Below are 17,991 nucleotides of genomic sequence, written 5' to 3'. Positions count from 1 at the left end.
CTCTTTTTAATGGCAAAAAACAGCACACTACATGTCGTGCACATGTACAGTCAAGATGCTTCAGAAAGCACCTGCTATTTTGGTTAGTACATGTGCAGAGACACTCTGTTTTCAGCCTGTCACTTTAACAATAGAAAACTGCCGTTGAGATGGAAACAAACGTGTCTCTGAGATGTCTATTCTTAGCAAAACAGCCAATTTTCACCAAAATGCTAACAACCCTTTTTTGCACTGACTCATTTGAATAAAAGCTACCATCTGTTTCTTATCTTTCCACCACTTTTTGACGCCATTGATTTCTTCCTCCATACAAGCTTCACCAGGTGTTATGTTTCAGTGGTTAATTTTAATACTGGGATAAAGTATGGCTGTGGTGGAACCAAAGGGAGAACATAACTTCTATGTGGGTTGCACAGTATGCCTTTTTGCTTAATCTCTGACTGATAACAGCATGTCGAGCTGTCACTGAACCTTTTTTTTTTTTTACTGGGAATTCAATGAATCAAGATTTCTCTCTTTTAAAAGCATGAAACATACTATCATACCCTGTGGCTGTCTTTACCAGGTTTATAATTACAAATAGAGCCCCTGGATCATCAAGAGAGATGTCAAATTTGAAACATTTTTCTATCTGGCTGTCACTTTATTTTATATAAATACAATTGTTTTCCTCAGATTTTCTGGGTATGGCCTTTCAGTTGGTGCAATGCTGAAGTGCTGCCAAACAGCACCAGTTGAATTATTCTCAGTAGACAACTCATTAACTCAGATATTTTTTCTTAGCCACTGTCTAATGTGTGGACTAGTGAAGTGATGGTAATGAAATTAACACTGATGCTGCTTTTCTGTCGCAAAGTATGGCATCATTATTGTACTCCCATCCAATTCAGACAGTAATCATCGCATTAGAAGATTCATGTCAACATCAAACATGCCAACAGTCTGATAGAGCGAGAGATAGATGTTAAACAGGCAATAAAAATGGGCAGTCAGACAGATGGACCGGCTGAGTGGCTGATTACATAAGCTGGTTGACTGGTTGGACAGTTGACCAACTGGATTAACAGTCACATAGTCTTAACCCAGCTCAGTTATTTTGAATAAATGTCAAACAGCCGTATGATCATGGTGCTGAACTGAGGGAGGGGGGGTAGAAAGAGAGTGTAGAGAGAGGGAGGATAGTTAGACAAAAGAGATAGAGAGACACAAAGACATAAGCAGGGCTAGGCAGGGATATAGAATCGTGTCGGTCCATCAGTATAGTGACAGCCAGACGATTACAGCTCATTACGTGACTGAGTGACTGAAAGTGGGGTGTGCACGTGAACTCGTGTGTGAATAAATTATCTTCTGTCTCTTGGACAATTTTTCATAATGACACAAATCAGAAAAAAAAATCTCAGACTGAGCAACAAGATAATAAATATGCATTTTGGTTTGCACTATGTGATTCATATGAGGTTTGTATTGGCTCATTATTTTAAACGTTTAGTATGTGTACATACGGAAAACTGTATTGTGACATGTTTTATTAATACCAAAGCTCATTTAAGAAGACCCACACAGTTTGACTTTTGCAGTCTCGGGTTGTGTTGTAGCACCAAAATATAGTAGTAAGTTTGTCTTTGATCAATGAATGTCCCATACCTAACAGACAACCTCTCCATGACTCTCTGACAACTGTCCAAAATGTCCTTGAAAGTTCGTATACCCATGAAATTAAAAATGAATGAGCAAGGCACGCTCCCAATAATTAGTTATACCCAATTCCCTTTGTTCACATTTTATTTGTTGAGTGCTGAAATATTCATGTGAGAATGCAAGTGCTTTTCCCCTGTGGGCCCCCAAGGTGATTTATTACAGCCTGTGACCAGGCACTTTTCTTACTGTTCGAGAAAAAATGAAGCTGCACCAAAAATGCAGTTCACTACCTTAAAATGTACACAATGGTCACACAACTAAGCAAAGGAATGCTAGTGACATGAAATCCACGGAATCAGGGGAAAAATATTATAAGAATATATGATTGAGTGGTGTGCCAGACTCACTTCTGTAATTGACAAGTAATTTTGACATTGTAAGTATTGGCATCATACAATATTTACAAAAAAAAAAGAATCGGTATATTCAACTTGGCTCTGGGGTCACTGGTGAAAACTACTCAGAGAAAGCATGCAGGTAAATGTGACGTTAGAAAAAAAAAAAAAGAAAAACACGCGCATGAACATTTAATTTTATCCTTGCGCTTGCATATCTTTGTCTGGTTAACATTTTTTGTTAACTCTCAAACACTTAATGAAAACACACAGAAAACTGTGGGATTCAATTTTTAGACATTTTAAAGAAAGTATCACAAAATGTATGGCAGATAGAAGCTTGTCATCTCACGTTTACATTAGCCAGAGATTCCCTAACTGAATTTAAACTTCACAAAACAATGTTTAATGGTTGAGGTGGACTGTGTATGTTAATTTTAGCTTTTTTTTCCCTGAGTGAGTGGTAGTGTGCATATGTGTACAGCTAAAAACAGGACAGTTCCTCAGATGGTTATGACAATAATGATGATAATTAGTTTAGGTGGGTTTTGTCTTCAATACTGGAACACTATCAAGTAACTGCCCAAGTACAATAATCAGTAATCAGCACTTGGCAAATCACTATTGTCATTGTAATTAATATTAAAACATCTATGATGAATTGAATGGTAAATAATAATCATCATCTGGAGTTTCACAAGATGATTTTTAGCGTACCCTCTACTGACACAACCCACACACAATATTTCATTAGCCAAGCCACTACCTGAATGCTCAGTCTCTAAAAATATCTTCAAACCCAAACAACTGTTCGATAACTGGGTCAGTGTCTGCAACAAAACAAATAAGTGCCAGACACCTCTATGGTTAAGTAAAGTAATACTCTTATTTACATGTGCAGTGGGCAAAAGCTTTATTGCTGCTCTTCTCTCTTCTTGTCTCATCTGAAATCTCATCTTTGTATCGTTGGACCTCCATTTCCTCTGTCTCCTCTCTTACCTCCATCTCTTTTTCTGTTTGTCGCTTTTCGTATGCTCCCTTCATCTGCCCCTGTCTGTCCTTTGTGTCCTTGCTTTGGGGCCAGAGAATTAGAATTATTCATTTTTCACCTTTCTCTGTTTTCACTGTCCTCTTTGTTGCTGCGTAGTTAAATGACTTACTCTTACTCTGCCTTTTTTCGATCAGCCTTTCTTTTTCATTCTCGAAACCTTTTATTTTGCGTCTGCCTCTTTCCCACTTTCTAAGTTTCATTCTTTTCTTTTGTGTGTCACCCCTGCACAACGCTTTGTCGACCTAACTGACCTTTCAAAAAATGAGAAATGAATTGTATCAAATGAATGCCACTGCCTACTTTGCTTTTTTTTAGCTTTAGCTTTCTCTTGCATTTCACTTCACTCTTGTGTTTAGTGAACCAAGAAAATGTCTTGTGTCCTTGTCCTCAAATCATTGTCTCCTTATTTGGATATATATCAAGAGCCACTTGACTCTACTTCAGCTTTCTGGCTTTTATGAACTCTCAAAAAAGGAACAGTGTATCTCAATTTTTTGTGTTTTTTGGTTCTGCAAAATGAACGGTATGCATTCAAATATGCAAAGTATTAGGCAAATCAGCGACATAAAAAAATGCATGAATGCATGAGATTGACAACAGTGCTTGTCATGTCTGCAGTGGCAACAGAAAAACAACCTTACCCAGACTCATAATCCTTCTCATCATCAACAATGTTTGCAGCTCGAAGGCTAGACTGATTTTGTACTCCGAGGCATGAATTCTTGTTCTGCCTCGAGGTCTTCTCCTGCTTTGGCATGGAGGAGGCATTTGATGCCATACTGATCAGATTCCCAAATAAATGTCTGCTTTTCGAATACGGAGGAGCAGTCTAGTCAGAGCTTCTTGTGAACAACTGACATCCTCACTCTTTTCCTAAGGGTCAGCTCAGTCATCCAATCAAGGTTATATGTTGGCTAAATGCATGTGCATTATCGCTCTCTTTTCCAAGAGCGTCTCATTGAGGATGCAGACCCTAACTCAGAACTTAACCTGAAAGATCACTAGCTAGTCAATCTCCTTATTTTGGGTGCTCTCAATGCATAGGCAGAAACCCTCTGCTTGACCACATCAAGAGCACCATGGGGTAAACCTATTCACCCCGCAGATGAATGCCCTGTATGCAGCTGAGGTCAGGGTTTGATCCTGCACATAGAGCTACATCATCTGTGTTAGAAAATCAAAACTGACACTTTCTACTTCTTGGCCGGAACTGGAATTACCGCCCATGAGAAAACAATCAGATTGTGAGAGGTCACAACCTAGGCTATGTTCAGCTGGCTTGCAAAACACGTGATGGTATGGTTATTTTTTGTAGGAATTTGATAGAACTGAGCAACCTCTGATTTAGAAAATTGAGACCAATGCAGATGTGCTAAAAAAATATGTAGTTATTGAAGTGTTCACTTGAGGCCGGCTCCAAAACCCAAGGAAAACGTTGTACAGAGTTTGAGCTGGGAATTTCTTATTATGGCTCTTCCTGTTTGATCATATAAAAGGCTCAAAGTAATGCTGCATAAGGCAGAATAAGGGGCATGGCTGATTTGACTGACAGGTGGGTGAGTTTAAAATGTTTGCCAGGTAGTTAGGCTGAGTTGGCATTTCTAATATGGTGTCTGCTATGGTTTTCACAACTCTTTTCCAAACCCATGATTGATGTTACTGAGACTAAATCCATGATTTGTACAGACTGTTGGGAAGAAAAACAATTTATATGTGAGTTTTTCATTTTTCCTTAGGCTTTTTATTTTATCTAATAAAAACCTCTGTCGGTGTTTCACAAATGTAGCTTAGGATATTGGCTAACCTTTGTTAAATTACAATTGATTGACTCAACCTGGGTCTTTTTTCTTAAGCATAAAGATGTGTTTTGACTGGAAACTACAGCCAACTAAAAAAGCACCAGCCATGTTTCTTTCTCTTTCTTTCTTTCTTTCTCTTTCTTTCTCTTTCTTTCTCTTTCTTTCTTTCTTTCTTTCTTTCTTTCTTTCTTTCTTTCTTTCTTTCTTTCTTTCTTTCTTTCTTTCTTTCTTTCTTTCTTTCTTTCTTTCTTTCTTTCTTTCTTAAGGAATGTGACATACATCTGCTTAGTTCAGAGCTAAATTGAGATCCTTAATCTGATTTATCTGGGCCAGTAACATGCTTGGAGGTATTTATCAACATCTTTACCATTTACTCTTGACTGCAATGCAACCCAGTGAACACTGAAGGTCAGGCTCTGGTTCAAAAAACAGAAGTGCATCATCTGTAAATTGCACATGCACTGCTGGGGATGTCACACTGGACAGCCCACTCTTTGGCTGTGACTCAAGATGCATCCATTAAGCTAACCCAACAGGAAACAGAGGACAGCCGTGTGGGGGTGCAATTCCTAAAGTCAAGTCACTTGACTTTTTTTGTTGTCCATTCTTCTACTTAAAAACATGCTGTCTGGATTAGATTTTCTTTTTACAGGTGTAACTTAAGATTTTTCATTTTACCACATTGTATACATTAAGTCTTTGTGGTGCTTCACCACATAAACTGCATCTGTGTCTACTCTATGATATTCCAGTCATTGGAAGTGGAATGTCACATACTTATTTCCTTAATGTATAAAAGTTCCCTCATTGCAAACATTATTTTCATCACATTTTCTGGGCTTAGTTTGAAAAGTCAGCACATTATTAATCTCTTTTCATTTCAGCCTTTTTGTTATTTATTCCTTCAGAAACCTCCCCAAAACGTTTAACCATCACATCCCAATTAAACCTCAAGAGCTTTTTTTTCAGCACAGCCTCCACTTTAATCAAGAGCTCACCTAATTTATCATACAACACCTGACTTTCTCACAAAAAAGTACCACTGTGAAACTGTTTTAGAGTAGCTGCTTGTGTTTTAATATTGTTTTTGCTCTTAATTCTGAGCTTAGCTTATAAAGAGTGTGAACACTTAATGGAATGTGTCTGATCTTTCAGACAAAGGGACAATCAGTCCCTATACTCTGGTTCTCTTGAAATGTTCCGACATATATTACGATCTTGTATTTTTCTAATTAAACATGTTTGGGGTTTCCAGATGTGTTATTGCCTTGGTGTCAACAGGGAACTGTCCTGCTGTGTTTCTGAGTTCTGCTTCCTTTAACATTTTGTTTACTTTTTTTCAGGTTGTCAGGATTCATGCTGCCCTCCCCTATAGTCAGCAGTGGATCCATATTGGCCTTGTGGTTTACCACCGACTTTGCAGTCAGTGCACAGGGCTTCAAAGCAGTATACGAAGGTAAGACAGTGTGTGATCATGCAAAGTGATGGATGCATGAACAGACGCGTTCTGATGCATGACTGATGGTGGATTTTACCTGCAAAGTGTTTGATTGGATTACTGAACAGCCAGTAAAATAGTTTTTTTTTCTTCATTTTGAAATAATATTTTGTGTGGAGATCATTCCTTTTAAAAAGCTTTGGTATCAGTATTTGCTTCTCGCATTTCACAAGCCCAACTTTTTAAACCATCATTGTTTTACTATTATTCAGAAAATAAGATCTTTTTTGAATTATCTGAGCTGTCAAATGATAGCACAGTGTTATCTTGTGGTTGACCTCCCCTCTTTTGATCACAATGAATCGGACAAGCAGTGATAAACATAGAAAGAAATGTTCTGACCTCTGACTTAAACTGCACGGCTGAGCCTTAATCTGATTTATGAAACTAGCAGGTCATGTTAGTGGTTCTATGTGGGCGATTCTTGGCTTGCATCCTCGAGCTGCTGTCTTCGTCATCCATCCATCTGTTAGGGATGTTTTAATGGATGCTCTATATGTATGCTTATTCTTTAGTTGTGGATTCATGTGTCCCTAAGGCTTACCATGGTACATTAACCAATAACATAGCTTGCCCACTACCACCAGTGTCGTTTTCTTTTCTCCTTCTTTAGCACTGAGATGAACACTCATTGCTGTAATTACATACTGTAAGTGTCTGCTACTTACTGCCACAGCTGAGTAGCAAAAGGCAGCTAAAGTCAGATTTCACTGATCATGTCACAAGAGTAAAGGGTGTTTATCTAAAGCTGTGTTTTCTCCTTCACTGGGGAAAGTGTCATACAAAGGATTAAAATGTTGAGGATGGCAAAATGTTTCAGTGCTTTAGCTTGGTTTCTACATTTGTCAGTGCTGGTATTCTCTGCCAGACTCACCTTATTCTACTGTCCTGCTCTTGACCAATAAAATCATATATGGTATGCCTTCTGGCCTCTGCCAGAATCTATATGAAGGAAGCAGTGCTGTACATTTTTTAGAGTGATGGTGTCAGTGTTGGTTTTAAAGGTAACACTGTGGTTGATATGAGTGAGAAGATTTCTCCATCTGGGCCTCTCTAGTTTACTGCATTCATATTTCATATACATTGAGAGGCCCGTGTCCACATCAGTGCTCGTTGTTTTGGCTTCCTGTCTGCATTTTTTTTATTGCAGTGTGTCTTCTGTGCGTGTTATGAATGTGATGTACACAACTTTTCCACGTCTGCTTCCCTGTTGGGATACGGCAAAAATCTTAAGCTTGACCTTTTGAGGATGCAGACATAGACACACACACACACACACACACACACACACACACACACACACACACACACACACACACACACACACACACAAACAGGGATACACACAGTGTTCCATTACGCTTGCATAACAGTTCATCTATGAATCATGAACTCTAAATATCAAAGACAAACTCAAGAGACATATACACCCTTACTTTCCTGTGTGTGTGTGTGTGTGTGTGTGTGTGTGTGTGTGTGTGTGTGTGTGTGTGTGCGTGTGTGCGCGTGTGTGTGTGTGCGAATGCAAACGTGCACTTGTAAACCAGTATAACAGTGGACATTGATGTCATTACATATTCACTAACTTGGGACATTCCTGAGAAATGGTCTTACCTGGAAAATTGGCTGTTTTTGAACTAGGCTGTCTAGTTGTTTTGGTTATTTATGTTTATTTTCACTCAGATTTTCTTTGATGTTTAATGACACATAATTTTAATATTTCACTTCTTTTTTTTCACATTTCAAGTCATGTTCCCAAGGCTTTAAATCCACATGTGTTTAATCCTTATCGTACTCTATCTGTCTATGATTTGTTGTTTGTTGTGTTGATGTATGTATATTTCTGGAAATGCGTCGTTGTTGCATTTTGAAAGCCAATGTAACATCCATTAGACTTTTTCTAGGAACTACTTGTCTGTAATTTTTTTTCCCATTCTGTCTGTTCACTTTCATGGGGACCTTTAAATGTCTGTGTTGCCTGAGGAGGTTTTGTATTTGTGAGTACGTGCTTATTTGTTTATATGTTTGTTTGTGTAAGTAAATGTTTCATGTGGTGTGTGCTTGTGCCGCTAACTGACAGGTCTTTTTGCTAATGTCTTTATTCTGAGTTGCTGTGTTTTGCATTGATGTCCTAGACTTTGATTCATGGCTCTGTGTGTCTGAGTGTTTGTGCAAAATGACAACGTCTGAGTATCTATGGCTGTATATTTGAAAGAAAAGAGAAACGAAATGGCAATGGTAAAGAAAATGGCATTCATGCATCAAAACAAGGCGTGACATTCACAATACTTTTGTGTATAGAAAACTAGTTATCAGCGATGTTATCAATCATGCTAGCTAAGTCCATTTATCTTGCAAATTTAACCAGTCATGAAGTTTTTAACAGTGTATTTAAAAAAATGTTAAAAAGATGATTGATTGACAGCTTGGTTGACAAATGAGGCTCCTGCAGGGCTTTTGATTTGCAGGGTAGAGGAGGAACAGGGAGAGAAAACATAACAAACACTAACACAAGAGTCATTGAGCTTGTGTCTGCATCAAATCAACACAGGAACCTGTTCCTCTGTAGACCATGAGCGATCTTAGATGTTTTATCAGTAAGTTAAATATGTGCTTAAGTTAGAAGAGGGGATGTGATGTCAGTCATGCAGCTCCACCAGCCAGATTGCTTCTGCACATGCCTTGGCTCCATCCACATGTTATATCAGTGCCCATTGAGATGGTAGTTTTGCTTCATATCTCACAATAGGAGGAGCTTGAGGCGCTTGGTCTAAATCATATATAGTCAATGGTTCCAACACAAGATACAACATGCTGGCCAGAGAACTTTCTGTAAAGCTTGATTGAAGCTGATTTCAATCCAAAGACCTCAAAGTTACTGAGAAACCATCCTAAACTGTCAGGGCTAACAACTGAACCTCATTGATCCCCCTAGTGGCTGTAGTCAAACATGCAAAAATGTAATTTAAATATTGTCTTTGTTTTCTATTGCAACAAATAATATTTCATTTCTGCTCTTTAATACCAAATACAACAAATGAATAACTACTCTAACATTTTCATACACCACTGTTTTGAGTTTTTTTTGCAAAGGAGAGGTAACACCACAAATGCCTTAAAAAAACATTTTTAAATCATCCAAAAAAAGATACAGGCGGTCTTTATGCAGGGAAAAAAAAAGCTCTGCCCAGAACAGAACCTGATAGTTCAGAGAGAGAGATATTAAGATGGCCCCTTGAAATACTAGTGCTTTACTAATGTTCATAGCAGGGCTATTGGTGTTAGCAGCATTGGGACTGAGGCTGCACATGCTCCTTCACCAGCAGTGTGTGAGTTTAAACACATTAGAAAAGTAATTTTAACTAAGTTATAATTTATGCATTACTAACTAAAAGCTGTTGCACCAAGAGGATACATTGCAGCTTATTTCTAAGCAGCAACTGAGCAGTTTAGTGTGGATTCGATGGTAACTCTAAAAACATTTCCTCAATCATTGTTTATACACTTAATATGGGGTAAAAACATGCAATTTTCTATGCAAGTAAAGCCTCTTCTGTAAACATTACATCGGCTCTAGATTTTCTTTTTTCATAACCAACATTAAAAGTTCAGACTGTGCTTATTTCTTAACACGATTCATATGTAACCAGCCATGTTGAAACTGCTGCATTTTGCTTCGATTTATAACTTATATAAGAAAAAGTATAAAGGTAAGTGAACAGAGGATTACATAAGTCAAACACATGATAGAAGAGAACATACAAGCTTTGTCATTTCAGTTCTGAACACAAGAGATTCAGAACAACACAAAAGCAAGAAGCAGTCTTCAGATCAGTCCTGATGTGTGCAAGTCCAGGCACTTGTGTCGCTGTCTATTGAATCGTGCAGCTTTTAAGTATTTCCACAAACTGAATAATTGGAAAACATGACAGATATTTGAGTAAGCATAGGTAACAATAATGAAAAACAGAGACTGAATACAAATTGGTGTGTAAGGCTGATTTGATCCATTGTAGATGTAAAAAGGTAGTGGATTTATTGTCTCATAGAAGGTATTAGAGGGAAGATAACTGGAACACAATATGTGCATTATTCAACACTGCTGCAGTTTCAAAGGATTGCTTTTCTTATATAAGAAACAATCAATTATCATAAACCATATCCTTTTACACATGTTATGCAATTTGAAAAGACAAAGCCACCGTGCATTATAAAGGTAACTGGATATGCAATAAGACACACAAGAAGCAATATTAATCAGCTGTGTTTTCAGAATCAGCAGGCCATTTCAGAGAGATTTGATGTTGTGATGATGCTACAACTTTATCCACGCTGTAAAGATCAATCAGATGCTCCTCTTAATTCAAATCAAGACCTCCCAACCGGTCAAGACTCTTTGACTTGTAAAGGAACTAACACTTTACTGGTGTGTGCAGTTGTTCGGTCTAAAAGCCTGAGATGAAAAGAAGGTTAATTTAGGTGATAGGCCATATCCTATTTAAAATTCAACTCTGAAAAAAGTCCATAACTGCTTAGGAAAAAAATAAGTTGAAATTGTTACAGGATCAGAAACACAAACATATAAAATCTGAGGTCTCCATTCATGTCTTCTGTTGCAAATTATCTCTATCACACTCCAAGCCCTGTTAAACTTAAGATTTAGCGCATAAGCTCACTATGACTATAGCTCATAAGTGCTAAATCAACAGGTTCAGAAGATGAACACAGGTTCAGTTATATTGAATTGGTATGTGGACTTTGAATTTGGCCTTTTAAACTATGTTATAGACATTTTTACAGTTGTCTCTTTATGATAGTTTTGGGTTGTGATTTTTCACCTGGAGATTTGTTTTTTTCTGATTTTGTTATAGTCATTCCTGTAATACAAAGCTAGTGTAGTATTGTGATGCTGTTTTACTTTATTATAAACTTGACAAGGTACATAGAGAGAGTTTTACACTCAAATAAGTACAGATTCTTATATTAAAGGTGAATGCTAATAAAAAACTTCCTCCTTAAGAGAAACAGAATTATCCTGGAAAGTATGGCATGCTGTACTTTCCATACGCTGCACTTGCTTTACTTCTTCAGCTTTACTTCTTCCTTTGGGATTTCCAGGACGAGAATACTGGATAAACCCTTAGAATGTTTTTTAATCATTACAGCTAAACTTGATGTTGTAAGTGGTTAGAGGATAAATGGTTCAAAGTAAATTGGAAGTGTGCCTGGATACTATTTACACCATACAACACTGTTGATGGACTTCTGTAACCATATTGAAAGGATGTATCTGATTATAGAGTCTTGTCACAATTGCTTTTTGGCTACTAAACTCTTATTTCCCAATGTTGTTTTTAAAAAGAAGAAAAAAAGCAGGCACAAAAACCTAATAACTGAGCTGAAAGCCGGCTAGTTTAAATAAATAACAGTTTATCAATGAAGACAATATAATTGTTCAGAGTAACTGGACAATACAAGCATTTTCATTTCCAATTATGCAAACTTTTCTGACTTTCTCCCTCACACCTTCCCTTTTCTTCCTCTTTGTTATCCTTCCTTTTTTCACTTTCCCTGTGTCTGTTGATTCAAACTAATATTAACAAAGACTCTATTCTTCTCTTTATTGTTACAGTCCTTAACGAACTGCCTCTCTTGTCTGTTAGCCTCTCTCTGCTTACACAACCAGTCCTCTAACACATCTTTTCTCTGTTCTATCCTTTATTAAAGGCAATAAAATTGAACCATAGGTCTTTACAAATTGCTAACTGATAAGACCCCAGTCTTCTGAGAGAGGGATGTATGAAGAAAGAGAGAAATATAAATGGCAGGAGGGGTCAAATGAAGCCATAAGTGGAGGAAAGCAAGGCAGTGCTGATAAAAAAGGCAAGTTTGCAAACCAGCTCTGCGAGACTAGATAATCATCAATTAATTTCCCCTGAAGCAAAGAGAGACAGACAGGCAGGCAGGCAGGCAGAGGGGAGGTGACTCGAAGAGAGACAGATGTGGAAAAAGATAGTTTGAAGATGGAGTAAAAAAAAATAGGAGTGGATTTGAAATAATACAAATGTCTTGATCTTTGTTGTCAAATCCTGCAAGATGGAGTTATCTAACAAAATTATCATTCTCATTATCAGATCAAGTTACAAATAGCCCCAAATTTAAGAATCAGTCAGCAAACCCAAACTCTTCAGCTCCTTCATCAAGACTGAGACCTGCAGCCATAGCTTCTGATGAGCTGTAGACCATATGGATTCAGCTCCGGGTTGTGCCTCCACCAGGAACCTCTCTCACACTGTTGGTGTCTTCCAAAAGCAAACGATTCCTCTGTGCACGTGTCTGGGGCTGCTGGGAACCCAACGTATGTCATGCATTCATGGTGCCAAATACTTAGAGTTATAAATATTTAAACTTTTAGTGGAGCCTCAAATGAGTTTGCAATTGTTGCTTTGCAACCAAAAGCACTATGAGCACTTCCCCTGAGCTCTTGTTAAGTGCTGCTACCTTTAAGAAGACACCTGGTGGTTTCAAGGCCTTCCCTTTTTGTTCACAGTATGACTGAGCCATCCCGACACAAAATAAACTTTTATGAAAAAGACATGAGTGATGGTCTCCTGGCTGGTTCCGTTTCGACTCATTAAAATGTCTAAACTGAGCTCTCAAACAAAAGTGGTTCCCTGGATGTAAAATGTTAGGAAAATTGCATCATTGCAGCTGAAGTGCCCAGTGACATTTTACAAGTATATGCCTACCAGGTCCAAGGATTCAGTCTTAATATACTTATACGATTCAGTTCAAAATGTTTTCTAGTGGACAGAACCACATGAATCCAGCTTGATAAGAGCATTGAATGTGTACCAAATAATAACTGGTTTGTCTCATTGAATAAACAGATGTAGTTTTGTACTGCTATTCAAGGCCAGTAAACAAATGACCACAAAACTAATTATTTCCTGGCGAAGAGATATTTTGACCAATTACCATTTACCATCTTGCCTAAGAATACAAGACAACTGCTCTAATTAACAAAGCCAATTAGGTATAGGCTGCTGAGAATTAAGTACAACACCAGTAGAGTGCTTGTGTAACTGTGTTAGAGGGAAACATTATTGACTCGCAGCACCATTCTTAACTTTGAGACAAGGTAAAACGTCAGCTTCAAAGTCTCAACTTAACATATCCAGTCTCCCCGAACACACACATTCACGCGCGCACGCACGCATGCACGCACGCACGCACGCACACACACACACACACACACACACACACACACACACACACACACACACACACACACACACACACACACACACACACACACACACACACACACACACGCACAAAGTCTGTGAATGTTGTAAAGTTCCTTAGCTAGCTGTAAAGTTCCCTTTCCTGTTCAGGGACCTCCATGAAAAACATGACTTGGAAAGGGTCTCTGCTCATTCAGCATACATGCGCATGCACACACACGCACACGCACACACACACACACACACATGGGTAAAATGATCTACCTCTGGAAACTCATTGGTGGAAGAGTAAAGACATGGGAATAAAGAAAAGAAGGGAAGAGGGACAAACGTGAGGGCCGTGTGTGTGTGTGTGTGTGTGTGTGTGTGTGTGTGTGTGTGTGTGAGTGTGAGTGTGTGTGTGTGTGTGTTGGTGCATGCACATGCATGTTTGTGGGTACGGACAGTTCCATTGCAGCATAAGGACGATCCATCTTTGATAGGTAAACAGCACTCAAGCCTGCAGGTCCCCTGCTGGCTTCTTCTTAAAAATAAATAAATCAATGATAATAAATAAATTAGCATTATGAAGAAGAACCTTAAAATTAATTATTCAAACCGTAATGACCAGAAAAGGGAATCTACACTGTAATGGAGTAGCCTGAAAGTCCACATTTGGTGGTGGTGGACAGTAAAAAAGTACAACTCCTTGAGCCCTGTTCTAAAGTACATTTTTTGACAATCTGTATTTCACTTAAGTATTATTTTCCTTCACTGGATTTGAAAGACAAATTTGTTGTTTAGTTTTACACTCATTTTCTTTTGTGACGGCCATACTCTTGTCACCATGTAAGGGCTACTATGAGCATCTCTTTAACTCTGCGTTATAACATGTAGTGTGTGAGCGTCTGCACCTAAATGTGTGTGCATCTGTAAAATTGCAGGAAGTTCATCCCCTTTGGTGTTGGCATAGCACTGTCTTTCCCTCCCTCTCTCTCTGTGTCAACTGGTGAAGAATCCATTAGGAACACTTCTAGGAGCTTCTAAATCTCGCTGACTTGATGCAAGGCTTTGCACAGACTGTAGCCAGAGCCCCGTAGCCACCAACCGTTGGACCAGATGCAAAAAGATCGCAGCCTCCTGCTCTGGGACTCTGGGTCCTTAGACATGATGTTACACATAAGAAAGATTTATTCATCTAGAGCTTTTTTTCTCAATGCCTCTAGCTAGATAGTTTTCTTAGTGGTGCCTTTATTTCACAGAGTTTCGCCTTACTAAATCTCAGGGGGCTGCAAATAGCCATTGCAGAAAATTGCAGTGCTGTGGATGGGAGCTGTGACATAATTTGGAGCAGCATTTGGAGGGATTTTCGAGCTTAAGGTTCCAGATTTAAAAATAAAGTCAGAAGGAAATGCTAGATTGTTTATTAAAGATACATTTTTAAATTTAGCAGTGACTCATACTGACTTTAATTATTATGTTACATTTTTTCTTTCCTGTTACTTTTGCTCACTGTTTCACTCGGTGAATTAAAAGTGTTGTTTGAAAGTTAGTTATTCAATTTGCTCTTAAGCTGGTTTCTGGGTTTGATTTTACATGATTCACCAGCGTCCAAAACATTTTTCTGGAAACTCACATCAGAGGCGAGATGTGATGTGTAAGCATCCATCTGTTCTTCCAACACAGACTCCAGACTCTGCTTGTCCATCACTGTCCACAGAAGCAGCTGTCCTGTCAGCAGCAGCTCCTGATGAGCTGAGAGGACAGTGATGGGTCAAACTTTCTCACCAGCCTGGGGTGCTAAAATCTTCTTCCAGTTTGCTAGTGAGGGGGTATATCAGAAGAAAAACATATTCTTAAATGTTTTATTCTTTCATTCTGTCTCCCCCACCATTTTGATTGGTTGGATTACGTCTGTAGTGAAAAGTGAAGGACACAGGAGTGCTTGATCAGTCATCACAGATACCAAAACAAGCAGTTTTTCTTGTGACTGATAAGACGTCCTGTGGAGATCACCCCTCATTAGTGCCGCAGAAAAAAAGGCACGATAAACTTGGGGAATAACAAAACGCAGGGGTCCTCCATTGTGCATTTGTTAGGAATCTGTTTAGATTCCACATTTGATTAAATGAAAGAGCATCTGCTCGAAGAAAGGGATGTGTGACAAAAGCCAGAAACGCTTTTTGTGTAGATTTAGCATTGATATTTGAATAAGTGTATCCTAACTCACAACCTCAGAGCCTGCATTGCATATTTTATCTAGGATTCAACATTGACGTTTTTGAACACACATACTTTCACATGGCTCTTGTGCTCAAATCTAGGCTGTTATATGTCCTCTTTTTAAATGACAGTCATGCAGCTATTGGCTCCATATTAAATCCAGTTGGCCAGCTTTCTAAATATAGAACGATCAACAGAATGCTTTGGGGGGTTCAGATATCAGGGTTCAGAGATCGTGAATTAATGTGCTCAAGCTGTTTTTGTGAATCCATCAAGAGAATTTTTTCTTTAATGTCTAACACATGCTTATACTCTCTAATAGGAAGCATCAGGGGCTTTTGACTTTCAGGAGAGATTTTCATTGACTCGTTGTTGCCTTTACTTGTTATGACACATCACACTTGTCATTATCCTTTGGGATTCGTGTAGATCGTTTAATCAGCAGTAATGATCAGCATATGTTCCCTCTGAATACACTGTAGATGCTGATGAAGGAAAACGCCTGTGTGTTCTTTGTTAAGCTTTTATAGATTCGCAATAATAACCGCTTTCATTAGGTCAGAGAATTATTGAGCTTGTAGATTTGGCAACAGCTACACAGACTCCATTTATCTGAGTGAAAGTTAGAGGGTAAACAAGTCTCAGTCATTCCAAAAGGAAAATAAATTCATTTGGATTTCCTTTTGATTAGCTTGTTGAGGAAATGGGCTGCATGTACACTGATGAAATGGGTTGTATATACATGTAAAATATTAGCTGTTTGAAGTGGAAATGGTTGCCATGTCTGCAATTAATGGGCTTGCTGTAAACATAATGTGATGCTTATGAAAATTGCTTTGATGTATATAAGAAGATGTCTTGAAAGGGAGCATGCCGGCACACATGCATGTTTGAAATCACACGTGTTGGCACACATAAAAAGAACATTATGTGGCTCAGATTCTCGTTCCAGGTGTTGATTGCATGCAGGGTAGATTTGTAAATATATATCCATTCAAATCCCCTCACATCTTAGGGGAGATAGTGCTGCAAACACCTGATACAAATGATACACAAGACACAGAAAATGTAATTTCCTACGTCTAAAACTGTTCCTTTTTTCAGCAGGGTATCGATGATTATGCTTATAGGAATGACATTTGCAGCATGTCTGTGATACCAGTGCATAGCCTGTTTTGGTTTGCTATCGACCTGTTACCCCCCTCCCATCAGTACCTGTGTGCCCTTCATTGAGAATAATAGGTTTGTGAGTTTAGTCATAGCCAATAGATTCAGCAGGGAAGCTTCTTAGCGCAAACACAGCAAATCATTAAACTCAAGGCAGGGCTTCTAGTGGATTTTTGACTTAAATTGTCAGGTGCAGCTGCATATTTAAGTATTTATGTGTGCCTGTGTGTGTCAATTTATATGTGTGTGTTTGTGTGCTGCAAACAGGGAAAGTGCGAGAGTGAGAGGCGGTAAGGGAGAAGCAGTCCGTTACACCATTAACCCATATTGACTGGAACACCATAGGAAGCTCTTCACTGTGGGAGTGTGTCATATAACGCTGTTGTTACTGACGCCAGCAGTAGTCAGCGACATCGATCCAAGCAGCAATGTCAACTACCCTGCTGTGTGTGTGCTCTGTGTGTGTGTGTGTCCATGTTTGGATAGCAGAGGAGCGTTCAAGGGTGATACCAACACCATCAAAGCGAGTCGTTGGAGCCAGACACAGACACACACACACACAAACTTCGAAGTGAGTGTGGTGAGTGTGTAATCAACTTCCCACCATGCAGTAAAGTCAATATGACATCTAAGTGGTTTGAACTTCGCACCCTTTATGTGCTATTCTCAGTCTGTTTGGGCTAACTGGACTCTTTGCACAGTAACTAAAGACAGAAGGGGGTATTTATCCCTGCGCTCACACCTGGGGAGTGTTGGGCATATCCACAGTCTTATTTGCCAGTTACCTGACCTATCTTCATGCACAGTAAACTATAGAGGGCCATAAACAGAGTAAGCTATGCATATTGAATAACTTCTGCAAAAAAGTGTGTACATCAGCTTTCACACCTCATACAGCTATGCAGACTTGTACCTTATATGGACTCCATTGCACATAATCCACTCCAGGAAAAGACTGTCGAAGAATCAGCATAGCCTCAATGTATTTCAC

At 38.7% G+C, this 17,991-nt stretch overlaps 1 protein-coding gene across 1 annotated transcript in view; it reads left to right on the top strand.

The window, feature by feature from the left end:
- LOC117810667 (CUB and sushi domain-containing protein 1-like) overlaps window positions 1-17,991 on the top strand; it is a 605,880-nt gene that overhangs the window by 280,663 nt on the left and 307,226 nt on the right. The window contains 1 exon segment of the mRNA XM_034680592.1: window positions 6,230-6,342. Within this exon segment, the coding sequence (XP_034536483.1) occupies window positions 6,230-6,342 (113 nt within the window).

This window comes from Notolabrus celidotus, chromosome 3 (genome assembly GCF_009762535.1).
Source record: "Notolabrus celidotus isolate fNotCel1 chromosome 3, fNotCel1.pri, whole genome shotgun sequence".
NCBI lineage: Eukaryota > Metazoa > Chordata > Actinopteri > Labriformes > Labridae > Notolabrus > Notolabrus celidotus.
The sequence above is the reverse complement of the archived record's forward strand: the minus strand, read 5'-3'. Positions and strand labels throughout refer to the sequence as shown.